The 16,801-nt window shown below is 42.6% G+C and overlaps 1 protein-coding gene across 1 annotated transcript in view; it reads right to left on the bottom strand.

Moving 5' to 3' along the window:
* The window catches only part of ABTB2 (ankyrin repeat and BTB (POZ) domain containing 2), a 133,472-nt gene that overhangs the window by 38,671 nt on the left and 78,000 nt on the right, over positions 1-16,801 (bottom strand). The window contains exons 2-3 of the mRNA XM_010563658.1: positions 10,451-10,597; positions 7,540-7,750 (exon numbers count right to left, since the gene is read on the bottom strand). Of these exons, the coding sequence (XP_010561960.1) occupies positions 7,540-7,750; positions 10,451-10,597 (358 nt within the window). The remainder of the gene's footprint in view (positions 1-7,539; positions 7,751-10,450; positions 10,598-16,801) is intronic.

The raw sequence follows: 16,801 nt of genomic DNA, 5'->3' as shown, positions 1-16,801 counted from the left end.
CCCGTTGACTTCAGGGATACTGAGTGGATTTAAGTACTGTTAAACATGAATGTATGATTACAGCATTATTCTGTCTCGAGGCAAATTAATCAGGGTCTACTTTTATTATTCGTATATACCTATTCTTGACTGGTGAGGCAGCTGCAGACAGAATAGAAAAATACTAAGATCTCTCAGACGAGAGATCCCAGAACTTGTTTTATTGCAGACCTTTTCAAAGACACAGCCCATTGAACTAACTGTATCAAGTTCTGTTCCTGATGTGGCATGGTAACAATGGGACATGGCTGTAAAATAAAAGAATTCAGACATAAATATATTAAATTTGAAATAGGAAAGGCTAGGACACAGATAAATCTAAAAGACAGACAATGATGTAGCTATTGCACTCAATAAAATTCCATAAACCTGCAGTTAAAAAGAGTAGAGGGGGGAAAAAAGCCTCATGACAGATCAGCGAGAGTCTGGAAACATCCATCTGGAGAAAAGATTTGTCTTGAAAATCCTTAACCAGCTCTGAAAGCAGCGATACTTCTCAGTGGTGTTGAGGGTGCAGCTCAAGCAAACACAGGACTCAGCAGCAGGCTCTGCAGGTTATTCCTGATTTTCCTTCCTTTTCTGCCAGTTGGATGCCCATGCAACACAGAGCAAGACTTTCTGGAGACCATTCACATTAATAACTAGGATGTTAGTATTCTCTTTAATATGAATTGATATCATTGTATAAATTTGATCCATGTGGCCAAATCACTCCTGTCTCAAGCAATTTCAGAACGAACATTTAGTTGCGCCAGGTGTTTTCTGAATACAGGGGAAGAAAGCAGCTAACCGTGAGGGAAAGGGCTGAAGGCTTTAATTACTTCTAACGATGCACCTAGAGATCATCAAGTAAAAAGGTACTACGTAAGATCAAAGTAATGCTTTTTCAAGACGTGAAATTTAGAAAATGTGATGACCATTCATCAGATGGTCACTGGGGATTTAGAAATAGCCACAGCACAGGGGCTCTTTATTTGCATCAACCACTGCAAGACTCTTGACAGGGAAACTGCGCCAGAAGCCTCTTGAAAGTAGCACTGTAGGAAAGCAGATGCACAAACAACTGGGAGATTATCTTTCTCTCAGTAGAATCATAGAATCGCTTAGATTGGAAAAGACCTTTAAGATCATCGAGTCCAACTGTCAACCCAACACCACCATGCCCACTAAACCATGTCCTGAAGTGCCTTGTCTACGAAGTCAATGGCATGTCTCTGATGTATCTGAGGACAGACTGAATTTTACAAAGTATGAAAGATATAATAAGGTCATAAGGCCACTGGTCTACTCAGTCTGGTCTGAGCATGATTATTTGAATCTAAGAGCATAATAGGCTGAGATGCAAACTTGATCGCCCTTGAATCAAGGGGTGCTTGGACAGGATTTTGACGCTGTATCAGGAACTATTAATTTAGACCCATCTCTGGTTTCCATGCTAGCCAGAGTAAATTTGGATTATACGCCGCAAGACAAAAAGTATCAAGTGTTCTAGCCAATGACGATTTAAATCAATAGCTCAAATTTTGGAAGAATATAGCATTTGAGCAAATAGCACTCAAAAATAGCATGAAAGGGCTACAATCTTTTCTTCTGGCAGCATCAGATGCATTTTTCATCCTTTCCCAATAAATAATGTTTCAGAGCAGGCATTGCTGGAAATACTCCGCAGAGAGAAAACCCAAGTAGATAGCTCAGCTCCTTCCTCCTACTGCCCAGCTAATGTGGCACAGGAGAGTAGGCACTAGTCCATTTCTCCTGCTCGACCCTATTGAAAAATATGGTTTGCATGCTTATCCATGGGCCCTGGATCATGTGAGGTAACAGATGCAATGGGAGGAGTCCTGTTGGAAGCAGAAAATATTTTAGGTCACTTTTGAACCCTGCAGATAAAAGCAGCCATCCAGCTGAAAGCAGAATGAGCAGCAACCCTTCTGAAGGATTTCATGAGACAAGGGAGAAACTGCGTGAGCCCAGGTTTGTTTACAATCATATCACAAAACAGACTCCTCAAGAAAGGTAGCAAATCTGAAGCAAGCATTCTAGACGCCTACACATGGAAAACAGAATGAAGCTTTCTCTTTTCTTACGAGGTGGCCCCCTGTGTGATTGTAGTTGGCTTCTTACAGTGTCCACAGCTTTTCCAGCTGAAGAGCTGTGAATTTCCATCAAATTGGCAAGCCCCAAATTTTACTGTTGGCAGCTGACAAATCCTGCATCAGCTCTGGAATGTCACTAGAGTTTTACTGGATTTTCACCGACAGAGTCAGATGGGTACAGTCTGTGTGCTTCTGCTGATGTAAATTGTTTTATACTCACTGACATTTGGAATAAAATAATGCACCAGCAAACTCAGACAACATGTAAAACTTGGCATGTCTGCAACATGGATAGCTCAGAAAGGTCTGACATGGCCGGATCCACAGGCCCTGTTGGACAAGCCCAGAATTACTTTTAGAACATTCTACAGACCAACAGTATCAACGATATGCAAACACAATTTATAGTTTTTTAAATAGGGTAGCTGGCAGAGGAAGAAGCTCAGCCTACCAAAGACACACAGATAATCAGCTACACAAGGAAGCAGGATCCAACTTTTTTGCTTATTCTTAGGTATTAGATCATGCTAACTTTCCTACAATAAATGCTGTACACACATAATAACCAAAAAGAGATAGCGTGAGGGCAGTCAATGGTGTCTATTCCTAGCTTTAAGGCTGGGCCAGTATCCTGGCCAAGTTAATTAACCTAGGGTAGACTAGTCCACCCAGCTGTAAAGTAAGACTATAATATTGACCTCAATTTGTGCTCTACAGGGAGCAGACAAATACTCCTTAAGATAAGTATCACTGAGAGAGCATTCTTGCCTTGACACACCATTAAAAATAAGGCAAAAGCTTTATATTCCACTTGGGAAAAAGTGAAGAAGGGAGAAAGAAACTTTGTTTACCTTTGGATGGCCCTTCTCAAGTCACAGTATCCCAAACAATCCCAGCAAACATGCTCTGCTGCTCTGGGACATGATCTCACACTGCAGAGTGCTCCCAAGCTCAGCCAGCCTGATATAAGTAATGGGAAAAAACCCAGAGCAGAAACAGAGCAGAGAGGGAGGGAATGCCACGCGTCCACTCACTCTTCATGGTCCAAAAACACATTGTCTGACCTCCAACGCAATATGATCTCTAAGAAACTCAAAAAATCTTATTGCCCTGCAGAGACACTTTTTTTGCAGCAATGCAGACAGATGTGCTCTCTGATGACACAGACAAGCTCTTAGCCTTCAGGCAGTCAGGTGTATCGTTACTGAGTAAAGCAGCTTGTTCTCACCTCAGGGTCTAATTCGTTTGCCAAAGTATTGCACAAGTGGCACTCTGTATTTGCAAAACACCTCCTCAGGTGGCCTATTTGACACCAAACAGCAGATGGTTTACTCTCTGTGCAACAAATAAACTCCTTTTGGGGTTCCAAGTGGCTCATGGCTTGGTCATATGGCAAGCAGCTGCATTCATTGCGGAAATATTTCAAATATTTTGCTTAAGATACCTGGGTGCTTTCTCTCTTAATTCTGCCTCCTCTCCTTCTTCTGCTTCAATGCCTTCACCTGGAGGTAAATACCGGAACCAGACAGAACCAGTCCACAAACCTCCCAGAGTTTCAATCTATTGGTATCCCAAATCATTTACATGCTGGAGGCCAAAACAGAAGGCTCCTCTATCTGCCAAGCTCTAGAGAGACTACGATGTCCACCCCATTCCTGCAGGACTCTACAGTTTACCCACCCCAGTTCTTTAGTTGCCAAGGTGTTTAGCATGGATAAGGCACATAGCTTATAGGAGTTTAAACTGGCTCTGTTCATTGGGGTGCCTTGCGTACCTCACTGCAAGCGTGTATGTTTTCATACCTCATACAGTTTGCTGCAGGACACATTCAGGAGCTCAGCTAGGTTTTTAAAAGCCCGTTATGGCATATGACACCCTCCATTAGGCATGGTTTCAGAACTTGAATTCTATGCTTGCCTTCACGTTGAAGTAAAGACCTTCCAGACCCTACAGCGTTATGATTTTCACAGCACTTTGCATCACAGTGTGACACACAGAAAGCTCACAGATAACAGAAAGCCAAGCAAGACAGAGAGTAGGTTGTCAGATCGCTAGATGTACTGAACAACCGCAGTTCCTTCCACTGAATCAACCTGGCTCGCAGATCTTCCCAAGATCAGGTTTTACCAAGTCAGCAGCTCTAACAGCCATCCCTCTCTGCTAAATTTCAGATTGGTATTCAATACTGATAGATTTATACAGGATCCTAGAAGCTGAAGCACAAGCAAATGCAGAATAGGTCAGCATTATTGTCCTTGTTTGTGACAGAGATTTTTTTCAGTAGAAAACAAACTGGGATTGCAGTGCATGTAACAAGTATATTCCAGAGAGAGAGAGAGTGCATAATGCACAAAATAGCAATGCAGAGTTTGCAGCTGATTTAGCACAGTTCAGGAAAGAATAAAAGAACTGGGCTGCACAGCTTTGCCAAGTCACATTAGGTGAATCAGTGCCCTCATCTATCATGCCACGAGACTAGCATCTCACACGCAGCCTCAATCATCTCTCCTCTCAAGCTAGGGAAGAGTGGACTATCTCCTGTATAAAGTGCTGCTAGCAATATTTATTCCACTGGCTATGCTAAATAATATGCACAGAGATGAATACAGTAAGACACATACAAATACATCTTGGAACAAATGAAGGGTAGGGTTGGATGTTCATTTCTGGTATACCAGGCAGTATTAATTGCATTTCCAGGTTTCACAAACTTTTCAAAGCCAATTGTTTAACCTGATAGTCCTCAGGTTCTGGTTCCGCACCCCAGCCCCACCCCCAATGTCAAGTTTTGCTCCATTTTAATATATCCTCTTTAATTTCCTTTACAGCTAAGTACTGGTCAGAAAAAAATGGCAGAAATTTCCCTTACACCAGCTGTTATAGGATCTAGTGCGGATTTTAAAATAGAATAGAGTTGCAGCCTGCATTCCAAAAAAACTCCGGTGAACCATGTGAAGAGCATTGTTTGGGAGCAATTGGAGCAATAACTGCTCTCCTGATTTAACTCATTTATTATCCTCAGTGTACAAAACAAGTAGCTGCAGTAACATCATTATACTGAGAGTACTGAAAAGAACACAACACAAAATAGAAAGCTTAATCTACATTTCTGATACAAGCTGTTTAGCAGCTTCAGCTGTACAACTGTGGGAACTAGTGATACAACTTTACAGAATCTGGCCTCATGAAAACTCATTTTTTGCACAGCGTGCAAACATGAAATGCAAAATAAACAACCTTGCACTAGGTAGGGCATTTGACTAAGATTAGTGAGCCCACAAAACAGAGCTACCAATGGGCTCTGAGTAGTGCAGCCATGCCTCTTCTTATTCCTATTTTATTCAACTTCAATTAATTCCTCTTGGTTCTTCACACGTGTACAGCAGTTCCCTCTCTCTGATGATTGAGTTCTGCTCACAGATTGTTCTTTTTGAAAGGATTTAGGGCAGGGTCAGACAAACAGAAAGACAATCTTTTTTACTTTGTAAAATAGTTGAGCTCCTGCCAGACTGAGACCTCAAAGAAGTTGGTCTAGTACAAACTACAATAAAGTACAGAAAGATAGTTCAGCAACCAAGAGAATGAAAACAAGAGACCAGTGGATGTATCTACGCAGACCAGCCACATGCAAAATATTGTAGCAGAACAAGGTAGCTTAAGAGTGTCAACTTTATATTTTTCTCCTTATATGAAGTCTCCCTTAACCTAAATTAACTTACCAAGACTGAAATTAGACCACTAGCCACTTCTGCCCAGTATGTTTTTCTACACCCTGGCCTGAAAATTAGAGCCTTAAAAGGAGACAGTTCAATCTACTGTTATTCTCAGAGGTCTTCTTACTCCTGACCAGCTAGGCTCTGGCCATGAAGCCATCCGCCACAGCTCCAATGGTGGTGGATTGCAGCTACAAGAAGCCTTTAGGGCTGCTGAAATCAGCCAGCAGGCTTGGTGCAGGCCAGTGTACATCTGCATGAGACGGGGTTGACTTGCAGCATCAGAAATGCACAGACTGAAGACAGTGCAGTCTGAGAGCAATTAGGAAGCATCTCAATAAAAAAAAACCCAACAGGCTATCCAGCATGGAGCAGAGGAAAGAGCACTGTAATCCCCACATGTGCAGAAAAGGATAGGAAGAAGAGAGAGAGGGCTAACTTTTGTAGGTTTTTAGAATGAATTCAAAGAATTATTTATTTGTATGTTACCGTGATTTCGTATCAACTTTAGAAGCTGGGGCTGAGTACAGGAAAGCCCAAGGTGGGAAGAAGAAACAGCGTTATTTACAAAGCTGCAGAGATGTTCTCCTTTCCCTGCTTGCCTGTCCAACAAGCGCCTTGCTTTTTTATTTTGTGAATGTGGCCTCCCTCCCCAGGCTTCCACACCTCACTGGGCTATGAAACTTCCCAACCACAGGCTGCTTTTGGGAAGGGCAAGGATAGAGCCATCGGCCTGATGTCCAGCAGGCTAAAAGACATCCAAAGAGTAAGCTAGCATAAATACTGGGTAGAGTTAATCAGAAGCCACAATCTCCCATTGAGGTAAGATTTCTGAAATAAATACACAATCAGATATGCACTTTGAACTAGGGAAACCTACCAAGTCCAGAGGCACCTGGGTCTCCCTGCAGGATGCAACTGCAAGGCAGCCTTTCAGCTGAGGAGCTGGAGAGCAGGAGCTGCCTGACCTGTCAAGGAACTCAACTTGTGGCCAGGGCTCCTCAGGCTCCTCGGCTCGCCGCTGCCACCAGCCTGCCAGGCAGACTGCCAAGGAGCTGGGCAGGAAGGAAACCAGGGAGCTTTCTAACAGAAAAAACATCCCCTGGAAAATTTCTGACCACTCTAATAATGGGCCTGCTTTCAGAGTCAGTTATGGTGCTGGCAGAAGGTAGGGAGACCCACTGCATTTTCTGTTTCGTTATTGGCTTCCTATATAAATTTTTTTCTATACCAGACACACAGCACCAACTGAAGTAATCCTTAAGAAGGATGTTCATAAATCCCTTCAAACCTCTCCACAGCAAACTACATTGCTTTTCCCGAGAACGATGACAATTGTTAATTGGTGCTATTCAGAAGGTAACATTTTCTTTGGTAAGGTCTTTACTGCTTTAGGCAACCACACGTACTTTTGGCAGCATCTCTAGACAAGCCCTGCTGGCAGCACACAGTATGTGCCTCGCTTGGAAAGACTGCATGAAAAAACAGCTCACTTTCCAGTTCCAATTCCAAGGCTTCATAAACTTGGCAAAGCTGACAACATAATCTGGCCTGACTGCAGGAATAACTGATGCCTGATAGGTAGCATCCCACAAAGCTGCCTGAGCTGCCCGTGCACACGCGGTTAGTCTACAAAAGGAGACCTCCTTAGCCTAACTCCCTGACTACTAACAGTTGACCAACCTACGTACCGTTCATTGTTCAGGGTCATTCTAGGAGGGTCAAGGTTGGGATTCTCCATGGACTCCATCTGAGGACAGCGTAGGAAGTAGTAGAGGGTGTGGAGAGCATCAGGGGACCAGGAGATGGGTTGCTGCTGCCGGGTTTGCCGAATGGGGCTCATTCCTGGGCGGATGGTGTTCAAGCACTGCATGTGGTGCATTGCTCGTGATACCAAATCACCTGCACAAAGAGAAAGCATGCAAAAGCATCTCTTTATTATTCATCCACAGTCCTCTTAAGTACACTTCTTGAGCTAAATAAAATCTCTCGCAGCTAAGAGAAATGTCTTGTGTGTGCACGTAATCTTCTTCCTCCACAAAGGCGTAAGCTGTCCTCAAGCTGCCACTTTGCAGGTTGTTGTATGGGAAATTTAACTGCCTTTCAAATGACAAGTTTTAGTTAGAAAATACAGAATGAAAGTTCTCTCAGTCACCACACATTCAGAACAGCAGATTTACAGTGATTTTTCTATCCTGTTTTAATGCTGGTTTTCTCCTCTTTCCAACCACATATACCAGTTTCTTGCCTGCCTACAAAAACTAGCGGTATCTTTGTAAATTGTCCACTGCCCAACCTCAGAGCATAGCTTTCACAAGGCAAAGCCAGTAACACCAGTACAAATACTTTACTCTCACTGCTGGCATCACTGTTTTATGAGATCGTTCCCATTTCTTTCAACTGGATTACGGTGTTCTACCCTCCCACCCAGGCACTTGTGACAAATTAATGATGTTATGTTCAATATAGAAATCCCTTCTTTTAAGGGTCTGCTTCTCTCATTCTCACTCTAGCTGCAGGTTTCTCCAGAATAACAAGACCTGACTCTCTTATTAAAAAGCCAATCTTTATCATGCTGACTGTCACAAGCTTGCCAGAATTTGCCCCTGAGCCCTGTAAGAAGCTCAATCCAGGAGCTTTCTAGGCTGCTCAGTCCTCTCGGTCTTTGAACTCGAGCCAACCTGCCTCTGTGTCAGAGTACTAGTGGACTTGAGGAGGCCTGGAAGAAGACGACCTGTATTACACAGTTTCTGCTCAGAAAGGATTTTAAGGCTGCAGATTTTTAAAAAGTTGACAGAGCAATGACCCCAAGACAGCAGCTATGCAGTCACATAAAGCTGGTCTTTGTGTAATAAGCTTGCTTTGGGCACACCCTGTTTACTCTCCTTTTATTGTGGTGCATTACAAACTCGTAAGAGCTTTGCAATAAAGGCTTCAGACACTACATCTTTGAGTAGTGTGACTACCATACCAGTGAGCTGAATGATTGCTATAGATTACTATACATAGCTAGGATCTATTTTTTCCTTGGGAGAATCCTCTGTTGCTTTATGTTTTACAGTCCCCTAAAACTCTCACAGGAAACGTTACTCTATTGTGTCCTACAGATACAATACTGGGAAAGGATGGAACTGAAATAGTCGCCCCATCGCAAAGCTGGTTCCTGAGAAAGCGCCCTGGACTTAGCCGTGCCACATATGAATTAGTCACACCTCCCTCTGAAATTCTTAGGAAGTTATTATTTGTTTATTTATATCTAACAGCAATACACTGAATTTGCCAAACAACCTCCGCTGAACCCGTGGAGTTCTAGTATTACACAAGTTAGGGAGAAACCCCTACAAAGCTACTGTATGTCTAAACACGACAACGTTATTAGTGGTTCAGATCAATGGAGTATTAAAAATCTCAATTTGCAATGTAAATGTATGCCCCTCATTTGTCGCATAGTACATTCAGTTTAGGGACCCACTTCAGAATAGAAAAACCTTCTGATATCTCTGCCTTTCCACTTCAGTAGCTCCCGACTCTCCAGGATCTAAACGCTTCACGAGAATATCATGAATCCTCTAGCACTGGTGCTAACACAGAAGTCTGCGCAGTTATAGCAGAAGTGCATCTGGAATTCAAATTTTCAGCTCGGAATAACGTTCCTTCTCCTTTGCACACTCACGCTCTTTATTTTTCTGGCAATGTGCAGCAACATTAAAAAAAAAAAAAAAATGTAGGCAACTGTATCAGGAGGTCTATTCACTAGATGTAATGACCAAGTTGGCCAAAGCAGGGACAGAGGAAGAGAGAGAGGAAGCTGTATTCAACCTTAGGCCCATGCTACAAATGTTCTCTTGTGTTCCAGGATAAATAGAGGTGTGTTAAAGGAATTTGAAAACCTCAAATTAAGGCAGGTTGCAAAATAAATGGTGAAACCCACAAACTCCTTGCTGGCCCTGACATTCATTAGCATTCAGATGGTGGAGACTAAGAAAGCGATGCCAGCAGAAATGTTGCAAGGGAAAAGTAGACCGGGAAAACACAAATCATTTTTGTTTACTTTAAAGGGGCTTTGTGAGTAGTCTAGGAATGGAACATTTCATTTGGTTAGCATTAAAAAAGAAGGTTTTAAACAAGTTTTTGTTACCAAAGTGCTCTCAGATTTTTTTTCCTCCACTTTTTAAGTAACCAAAAAGCTTTTCCTTGAATATCCTGCACCCTTGACATTTCCACTGCACAAACACTAACAAAGAGAACTCTCTTTGCCATCTGAGGGAGGTGCCACTGCTGTGTTCCACAAACGTACAAGAAAACCTCCAGAGGCATCTAGGCAAAAGCATCCATCCTCTGTTGGCACTAACACCACTACCTACGAAAAGGCTAGAAAAGCCACATCTCGTACATCTCCAAGGTGAATTAAATATAAAGTAGTCTAATGAAACAACCTGATTTTCATAAACAGCCCCATGAGACAATTAAATCTTACACAACATTAGCCAAATACTACTCACACTGTCAACAATGGCAACGCTCCCACTGACCTCAATAGCAGAGGGACTGGCTCTCCTGCTTCACTGAAAGAAACCGCATTCGATTACATCTGAAACTTACTCAGTTCAGAGATGCTTCCAACGCAAGTTGCCAACAAAGACTGCTCTAAAGTTCGGAGTTCCAACTGGGCGTAAGCATCAGCCCGTCCATCGCTGCACACAGAGCCATCGTTGTATGGGCTGAAGTAGGCAGGCAGAGACAGCACACCTGGGGATGAGAGCAAAGAACAGTCCTGTTACAAGTGAAGTTACAGGAGCAGAAAAGCAAGTCTCGCTACCGATAGAAGCGATAGGGAGCTTGAACACGTTCACACCTTTCTTGGGGGACTTGAGGTCTTTTGAATAGCTCAAATAAAATCAAACAGTGCTGTAAATACCATTGGAATGGTTGAAAGAGTGAAACTAGGCTCTAGGGAATAAGGCTAGATGTTTCTACAGCCTTTAAAAACTAGAAACAAATTGCAGTTGAGATAAAACTACATGAAAAGCTTTAGTGAAGTCTCTAATATTGTTTATACAACAACTCAGCTGTGCACAGACAGCTTAGCTCTGAACAGCTGTATGCAGATTGCTAGATATAAAGGCTTGATTTTGAGAGGTGTGGAAGATAACCTCAAGCCCATCCAAGGTAAATGGTAGCTGCAATCTTTGCAACTCTGAAAACAAAACCATGGGCTATGCCAGTTCTTTGAACCTGCATGCAGTTTCAAATGCGCAGACGGTGGTTTCCACATGTGTGAACCTTTGGATACGCCAGACTACTCCCACAAGTTCTGAGGTTGACTAGATTTTCATCTCTATAAATGACCCCTCTACTAGAGAGATTAGAAAGATGATTATATTGCACACAACGCATTTACCACACACACACTCCTTCCATTTTATCTTCTTGCACACGTGAGCATTAATGCACGGTAACTGAATAGAACAATGGATTTGCAAGCAGCTTTGCGTAGTTGTTATTGGGACCTCATCCTACTTTGTGCATAACCCTACAGCTCATTTGCATTGATAGCAAATTAGAGACCATTTGGGTGAATTGGCTGGGAATGGCAGCAAAGACTGGGGATGCTACAAAAAACTTCACATACAGTTTCACATTAAGATGCAGGCGGTCTCTAAAAGGGGCAGTCATTCACCTCCTCCCAATCATCTTTTTCACCCGTTATCTTTGGTCGAGCATGGCAGATCTGCAACCACAATGGAAGTCAGGGTAACACAGAGATCCAAAAAAATATTGCCTCTGCTGCTTTCCTCCCAGAAATCCATCAGCTGAATCGTTTCTCTTCAAATTAGCGAGCTGAATTTTGTCATCCTTTGGCCACATGATTGCTCTGTGGCACAGAGGGAAGAGTGGGAACGTGACCTCTAGAGCTGATGTGAGGTGGGGAGCATGGATGTGTGATGGAGGCCGGGGTGGGCGAGCAGACCTGCCTCCGCTGCTGGCACCCTGGGGTGGATCGGATGAAACACAGCGTGACACTGCATCCACACTCCGGGTGGACTCGGGAAAGCCTTCTGCAGTCCACTCAGCCAGTGTTCCTGTACCCTTGCTGCTACCATATTTTCAGTTGTGTCCAGCTGCCACCATATTTTTAATTACGGATCTATCCCGCAATTGCAGTAGCACACCCCGACCCAAAATTTTCCATGATTTCAGACGAAGACGCTTATAGCCACGACTGCCTGCGCTTTTACCCTGCTGCATCCTGTATTCCTGATTTTTCAACTTTGATCCATTCACAGCCATACCAATATACTTCAGCTTAGACCCGTATTTCCTTCCCACCCTCACCTTCCGACCCCGGTTCAGCCTTAGATGTGGAGATACTTTACTCCTATTGCAGTGACCTCCTGTCACATAGGTGCTCTGTATTCTTGTCAAACAAAACCCTGCCAGCTGAATGGCAGTGCATTGTGCAAGACCTTTGTTTCTTTGTCTTGATGTTTTCTTTTGAAATTTTATGCTGAATTGATCTCTCCTACCCTTTTCACATCCTCTTTGCATCCTGCTTGGTGGTAAAGCCAAGGGCTGCATCAAAAACTTCCTGGACATTTTGAGGATAAGGGAATGATTTATCCTGTTGTGCTGCTTCACTGTACATCACTGTTAGTTAATGGAAAAAACTCTGCCAATGCCCTCTGCAACCTGAATAATTAGGAAGTCGAGGCTTTAAGAGCTAACAGAAGCGATGCATGCAAACTAGAAGAGCTTGCTTTAAATACACTGTAGCCTCCTATACAGAGCCCAAGCCACTTCCTTTTCCATGTTAAAGCTATGAAAGGATGTTTTAAAGACATATGGATTGAATTTATGGCTGAGGGAGAATGAAAATAGACTGATTTGTCAAAAGTTTCAAATACAGCCATATAATTCTACAGAGGCGAAAACAGAAACTGGCAGTTACATTACTAAGCTAGCCGGGGGGGGGGGGGAAGAAGGGAAAAAAAAAAAAAAAAGGGCACATTTTCTCTGCCAGCCAGTTTCAGTTGGTTCTGTTTTCTAACAAGGAATTAAAAATAAAGATTTGTAGAACGATTTCAGTTGGCTCACAAATGAAACAACATTTTCTCAGTTTTTCAGTTAACAGTTTGCCAGGTGCTGTGGGTAAGAGGAAACAGGGATGATTTATTTACTTTTGGAAAAATTACTCATACAAGATAGTTGCGGACAAGATTTGTGGTCTCATCTGCCTTGGTATAGCTGAGGAATATCCTCTAAGTACAAGAGAGAAATAAGGAAGTTACCGAGACTCTGGTCACGTGCCAAAGCCCAATGATGCCACTGGGGATTTTCCCTGGGATTGCAGTGGGCTATGAATCAGGCCCTCATTACATAAGGTTTCACAAAGGCACCCCACGCCTGGCAGGTCTCGATAGGTATGAGCAGGCCTGGGAATGAGAAAACACACCTCTCGACACTGCTTTTGAGACAGAGAGCAGTGACCGAATGGGCAGCCAAGTAGAAACGTACCCCACAATTATTATGTCTTGCAGCACGCTAATCAGGATTTCCTCTCCGAAAAGTTTCCAGTAACTGCGCAGAGTTGAAAAAGCATCATCTTTGCTCTTCAGATCAGAAATTCAGGCACGAGGACATCTGCAGTCGAGCTTTGCCCACTGGTATTATAATTAGGAACAGGACTTAATCTTTAATACCAATTAAAAAAACATTGTTTGATAACAGAGACAACTGTATTGTGATGACTACTTGTACCCCAAATGGCAGTACCTGCTCTCCTCCCAACCCAAATCGAGAAATTTGCAGCCAAAAGGTGTTATAATGGTATAAACCGTAGGAGCAATTTCTATTTCTATCTGGCATTCATATCTCTGTATTTTTATATTTGTGGCAACACTGGTTTTAATCACGGCTAGCTAAATAAGCAAAACTGTAACTGAAATAAATCAGTTCGTGTCAAAACGCTGTGTTTGAAATCACGTTAAAACTGCCAATTTATTTCCTGACGTTCAAGAATGTGTTTTCCCCACAAAACAACAATGTGAAACAGCACATAATTACCATGCAGGAACGAACCATTCAGGCATGCACACCACTGTTCTTACAATATTTTCTCTGATGTGGGCTATGTTGCGTTTCCTACACATCTCTGGCTGTATCCTGGCATTCTGGTCACAATTTTTTTTTAATTAACCAAGACTTTAAGTATGGGATCCAAGCCCAGGTGAAGTTAGTAAGAGTCTATTATTAGAGCACGGCTTAGATCAAACCTCAAGAGCACAAGGAGCTAAGAAGTCACCTCTCCAGAATGGCGTGAGGCAACACCCTGTAGCAGCCCAATTGAAAGCACGTCCGTAGCACTGCGATTAAGGCATGGCTGGCTAACAATTTGTTCCTGATATTTCCACAGCTTTTGCAATAGCAGCTGGAAAAAAAGGCATATTTATTCTACTTCAGTTAATATATGAAACCTGTTCATGGGCACTTGCTGCCAATGATCTTAAAAGGCAGTCACGACTGGGTGAAATTCCAGTTAAGCAGTTCTTTAAACTCAAATTATCCTGCTTGCCTAAAGATTTTGAAATTGTTGTCTGTAATTTGATGCTTTTTAATAGCAACTGAAAATGTTTCCACAGTCTGAGCTAGGTCCAGGGAAAAGTCTGTTCACACTCTTGGACATCTTTCTGCTTTAAGAGGTGCAGCAGTTCTGCTGAGAGCTTTGGCTATAACATGATTGCTCCCAGGAGCAGGGCTGTGCAAAACTCTTGTGTGGTTTCCCTGAGCTGGGCAACCGGTCCAGTCCTCAAGCAAGGTAACTTCTGTAAGCAAGCCTGGCTCCCTCTCTGAATGGTCCATGGTAATTCAGATGCTGGCATCAAGTTCTGCTCTTTTGATATCAAGATACAAGCAAATGCAGACTTTTACAAATTTTAAGATTTGAATATTTAAAAACCTTACTTCAAATAATTTTTAAAGTACCCATGTTATCCTCACACTTCAAGCTGTTTGCATGTTACATTCATGAAAAAGGACTCGCCATCATTTTTACCTTGCTGTAACAATTTTCTCTGCACTTTCTCTACTTTAAACTAAATCCTTCATGTTGGGAGACAACTTCGTAGTGATTAACTCATCAGCCATTTGATGTCTTTCAAAAACTTACATGATGTCTGGAGGTTAAGATGAGGCCACTCACAAGTGGCAAAGGGCCAAGGAGACTTTGTCTGGAAAGCACTCCAATTCTGCTGTCTGGGATTCCTCACGGAAATTGCCCAAGGTACTAACTCCCTTATTTCAAGAAATGCACTGGCTGTATTCATGACAGGTTAGGCAAAGAATCAGGAATATAATTAGGACAGGGGAATACACTGTAAACTACTGACACAGAAAAAGTGCCTTTTTTTTTTTTTGTAAACCTAGTAAAGTCTATGAGACAATACAATGTATATTGATTTCTCCCTTTGGCCAGAATAAAAAAGGTTCTCTGGGCAAGAATTTTCTCTGTGTATTGTGTTTGCATTGCACCTAAAACAGTGGCGATCATTACTGATCACTACCGTAACACAACTTAGGACAACAGGAAACAAGTATCTATTTGGCAAAACCAACCAGAAACAAAAGCCCTCAGAAAACTCAGGATTGCCTTTATACATCAGAAATTGTTTCTAAAAGCCCCTAATAGCACAAAAAGCCACATATACGAAATCAGAACTGCTGTGAGTATGCTAGAAAAACGTATTAGGAAACCAAGTAAGAAAAAATGGTCTTGGTGTCCAGCAGCAGTGTACTTTTGCGATGTTTGGCTTGTGATAAATTCTATAGGAAACCTTCTGCGAGGTGAGAATGATAGCTGATCCCAGTGAACTGAGCTGTGATTTGAAAGGCCAAAATTTTGAAGGCAGATGGTGATGACCTGACTACACCAAAGCGAACAGCCAAATCCCACTGATTTCAATGGACCTGGTAAAAACCTCATCCAATTGCAACTGCAGTTCCCACATTGGAATTTGGCCGTGACATCAGGAGAGCTGTCACCTTGCACAAAGTCCTGTAATTCTTCATGGCAAGGAGCATTCAAGGCTCTCCTTGGTTTTTGTTTCCCATTCTACCAAGCAACACAATGCCATGCAGTTCCCTCTTGCCAATCAATTCAAAGTACTGGGCACCACCTAGAATTAATGCCAATTCCTGGAGCTCTGTTTTCTTCTTCCTGAAGAAAACCACTGCTAGAAAAGCTCAACTCTCCTTTATTTTATGAAATGAGACAGAATCATTCTGACAGAATATAAACAAAGGCTTCCCCCACCCCCCCAGAAAACAGGCAATGAAGTATTCCTGATAGAACTCCACTCAAACCTATACACATCAGGCTCTATAATCAACTACAGTCATGCTGTAGATTGTGAGAAAGACTTGTGATCAGGAAACAATGCATATAATTGCTAACATATAGGAAAATAACGTGGCTTCTGCTATAAAGCAGGCAGGCATCTCTTTCAGTTTGTCTCTGTCAGCAGTAAGAAAAACCAAACACAGTTGCTTGTATCTGCATCCACATTAAACAGTAATTCTGTGATTGAAAACAGGAGGAAAAACAGAAGAGGGAGGAGCTTCAAGCAGAGAGAGAAGATCTTGAAATCCTCTGGAAGTGCTCAACTGAATCTCTCCATTGAAGAACTGCGGTCCTAATTGGACACTTCTGGACAGATCTGTCTGACTTACACAGCCCTCACATGGGATCCCTGGTCTTGGTCTAACTGCTCGTAAAGACAATGTCCCCTTCAAATTAATAAAACGCAGTTTGCCTGGACTTCAGGAATGTTATCAGAGATGCGCTGCCTTAAAGCATGCAGTCTGGTCCTCCATGTAGCTCAATGCGACATGGTCTGGTCAACTACATCGCATTGGTTGACTGGCAGTATCAAAATACCCCAAAACAGAGTTTTAAAT

The sequence above is a fragment of the Haliaeetus leucocephalus genome, unplaced genomic scaffold, assembly GCF_000737465.1.
Source record: "Haliaeetus leucocephalus isolate CR32 unplaced genomic scaffold, Haliaeetus_leucocephalus-4.0 Scaffold173, whole genome shotgun sequence".
Classification (NCBI taxonomy): domain Eukaryota; kingdom Metazoa; phylum Chordata; class Aves; order Accipitriformes; family Accipitridae; genus Haliaeetus; species Haliaeetus leucocephalus.
The sequence above is the reverse complement of the archived record's forward strand: the minus strand, read 5'-3'. Positions and strand labels throughout refer to the sequence as shown.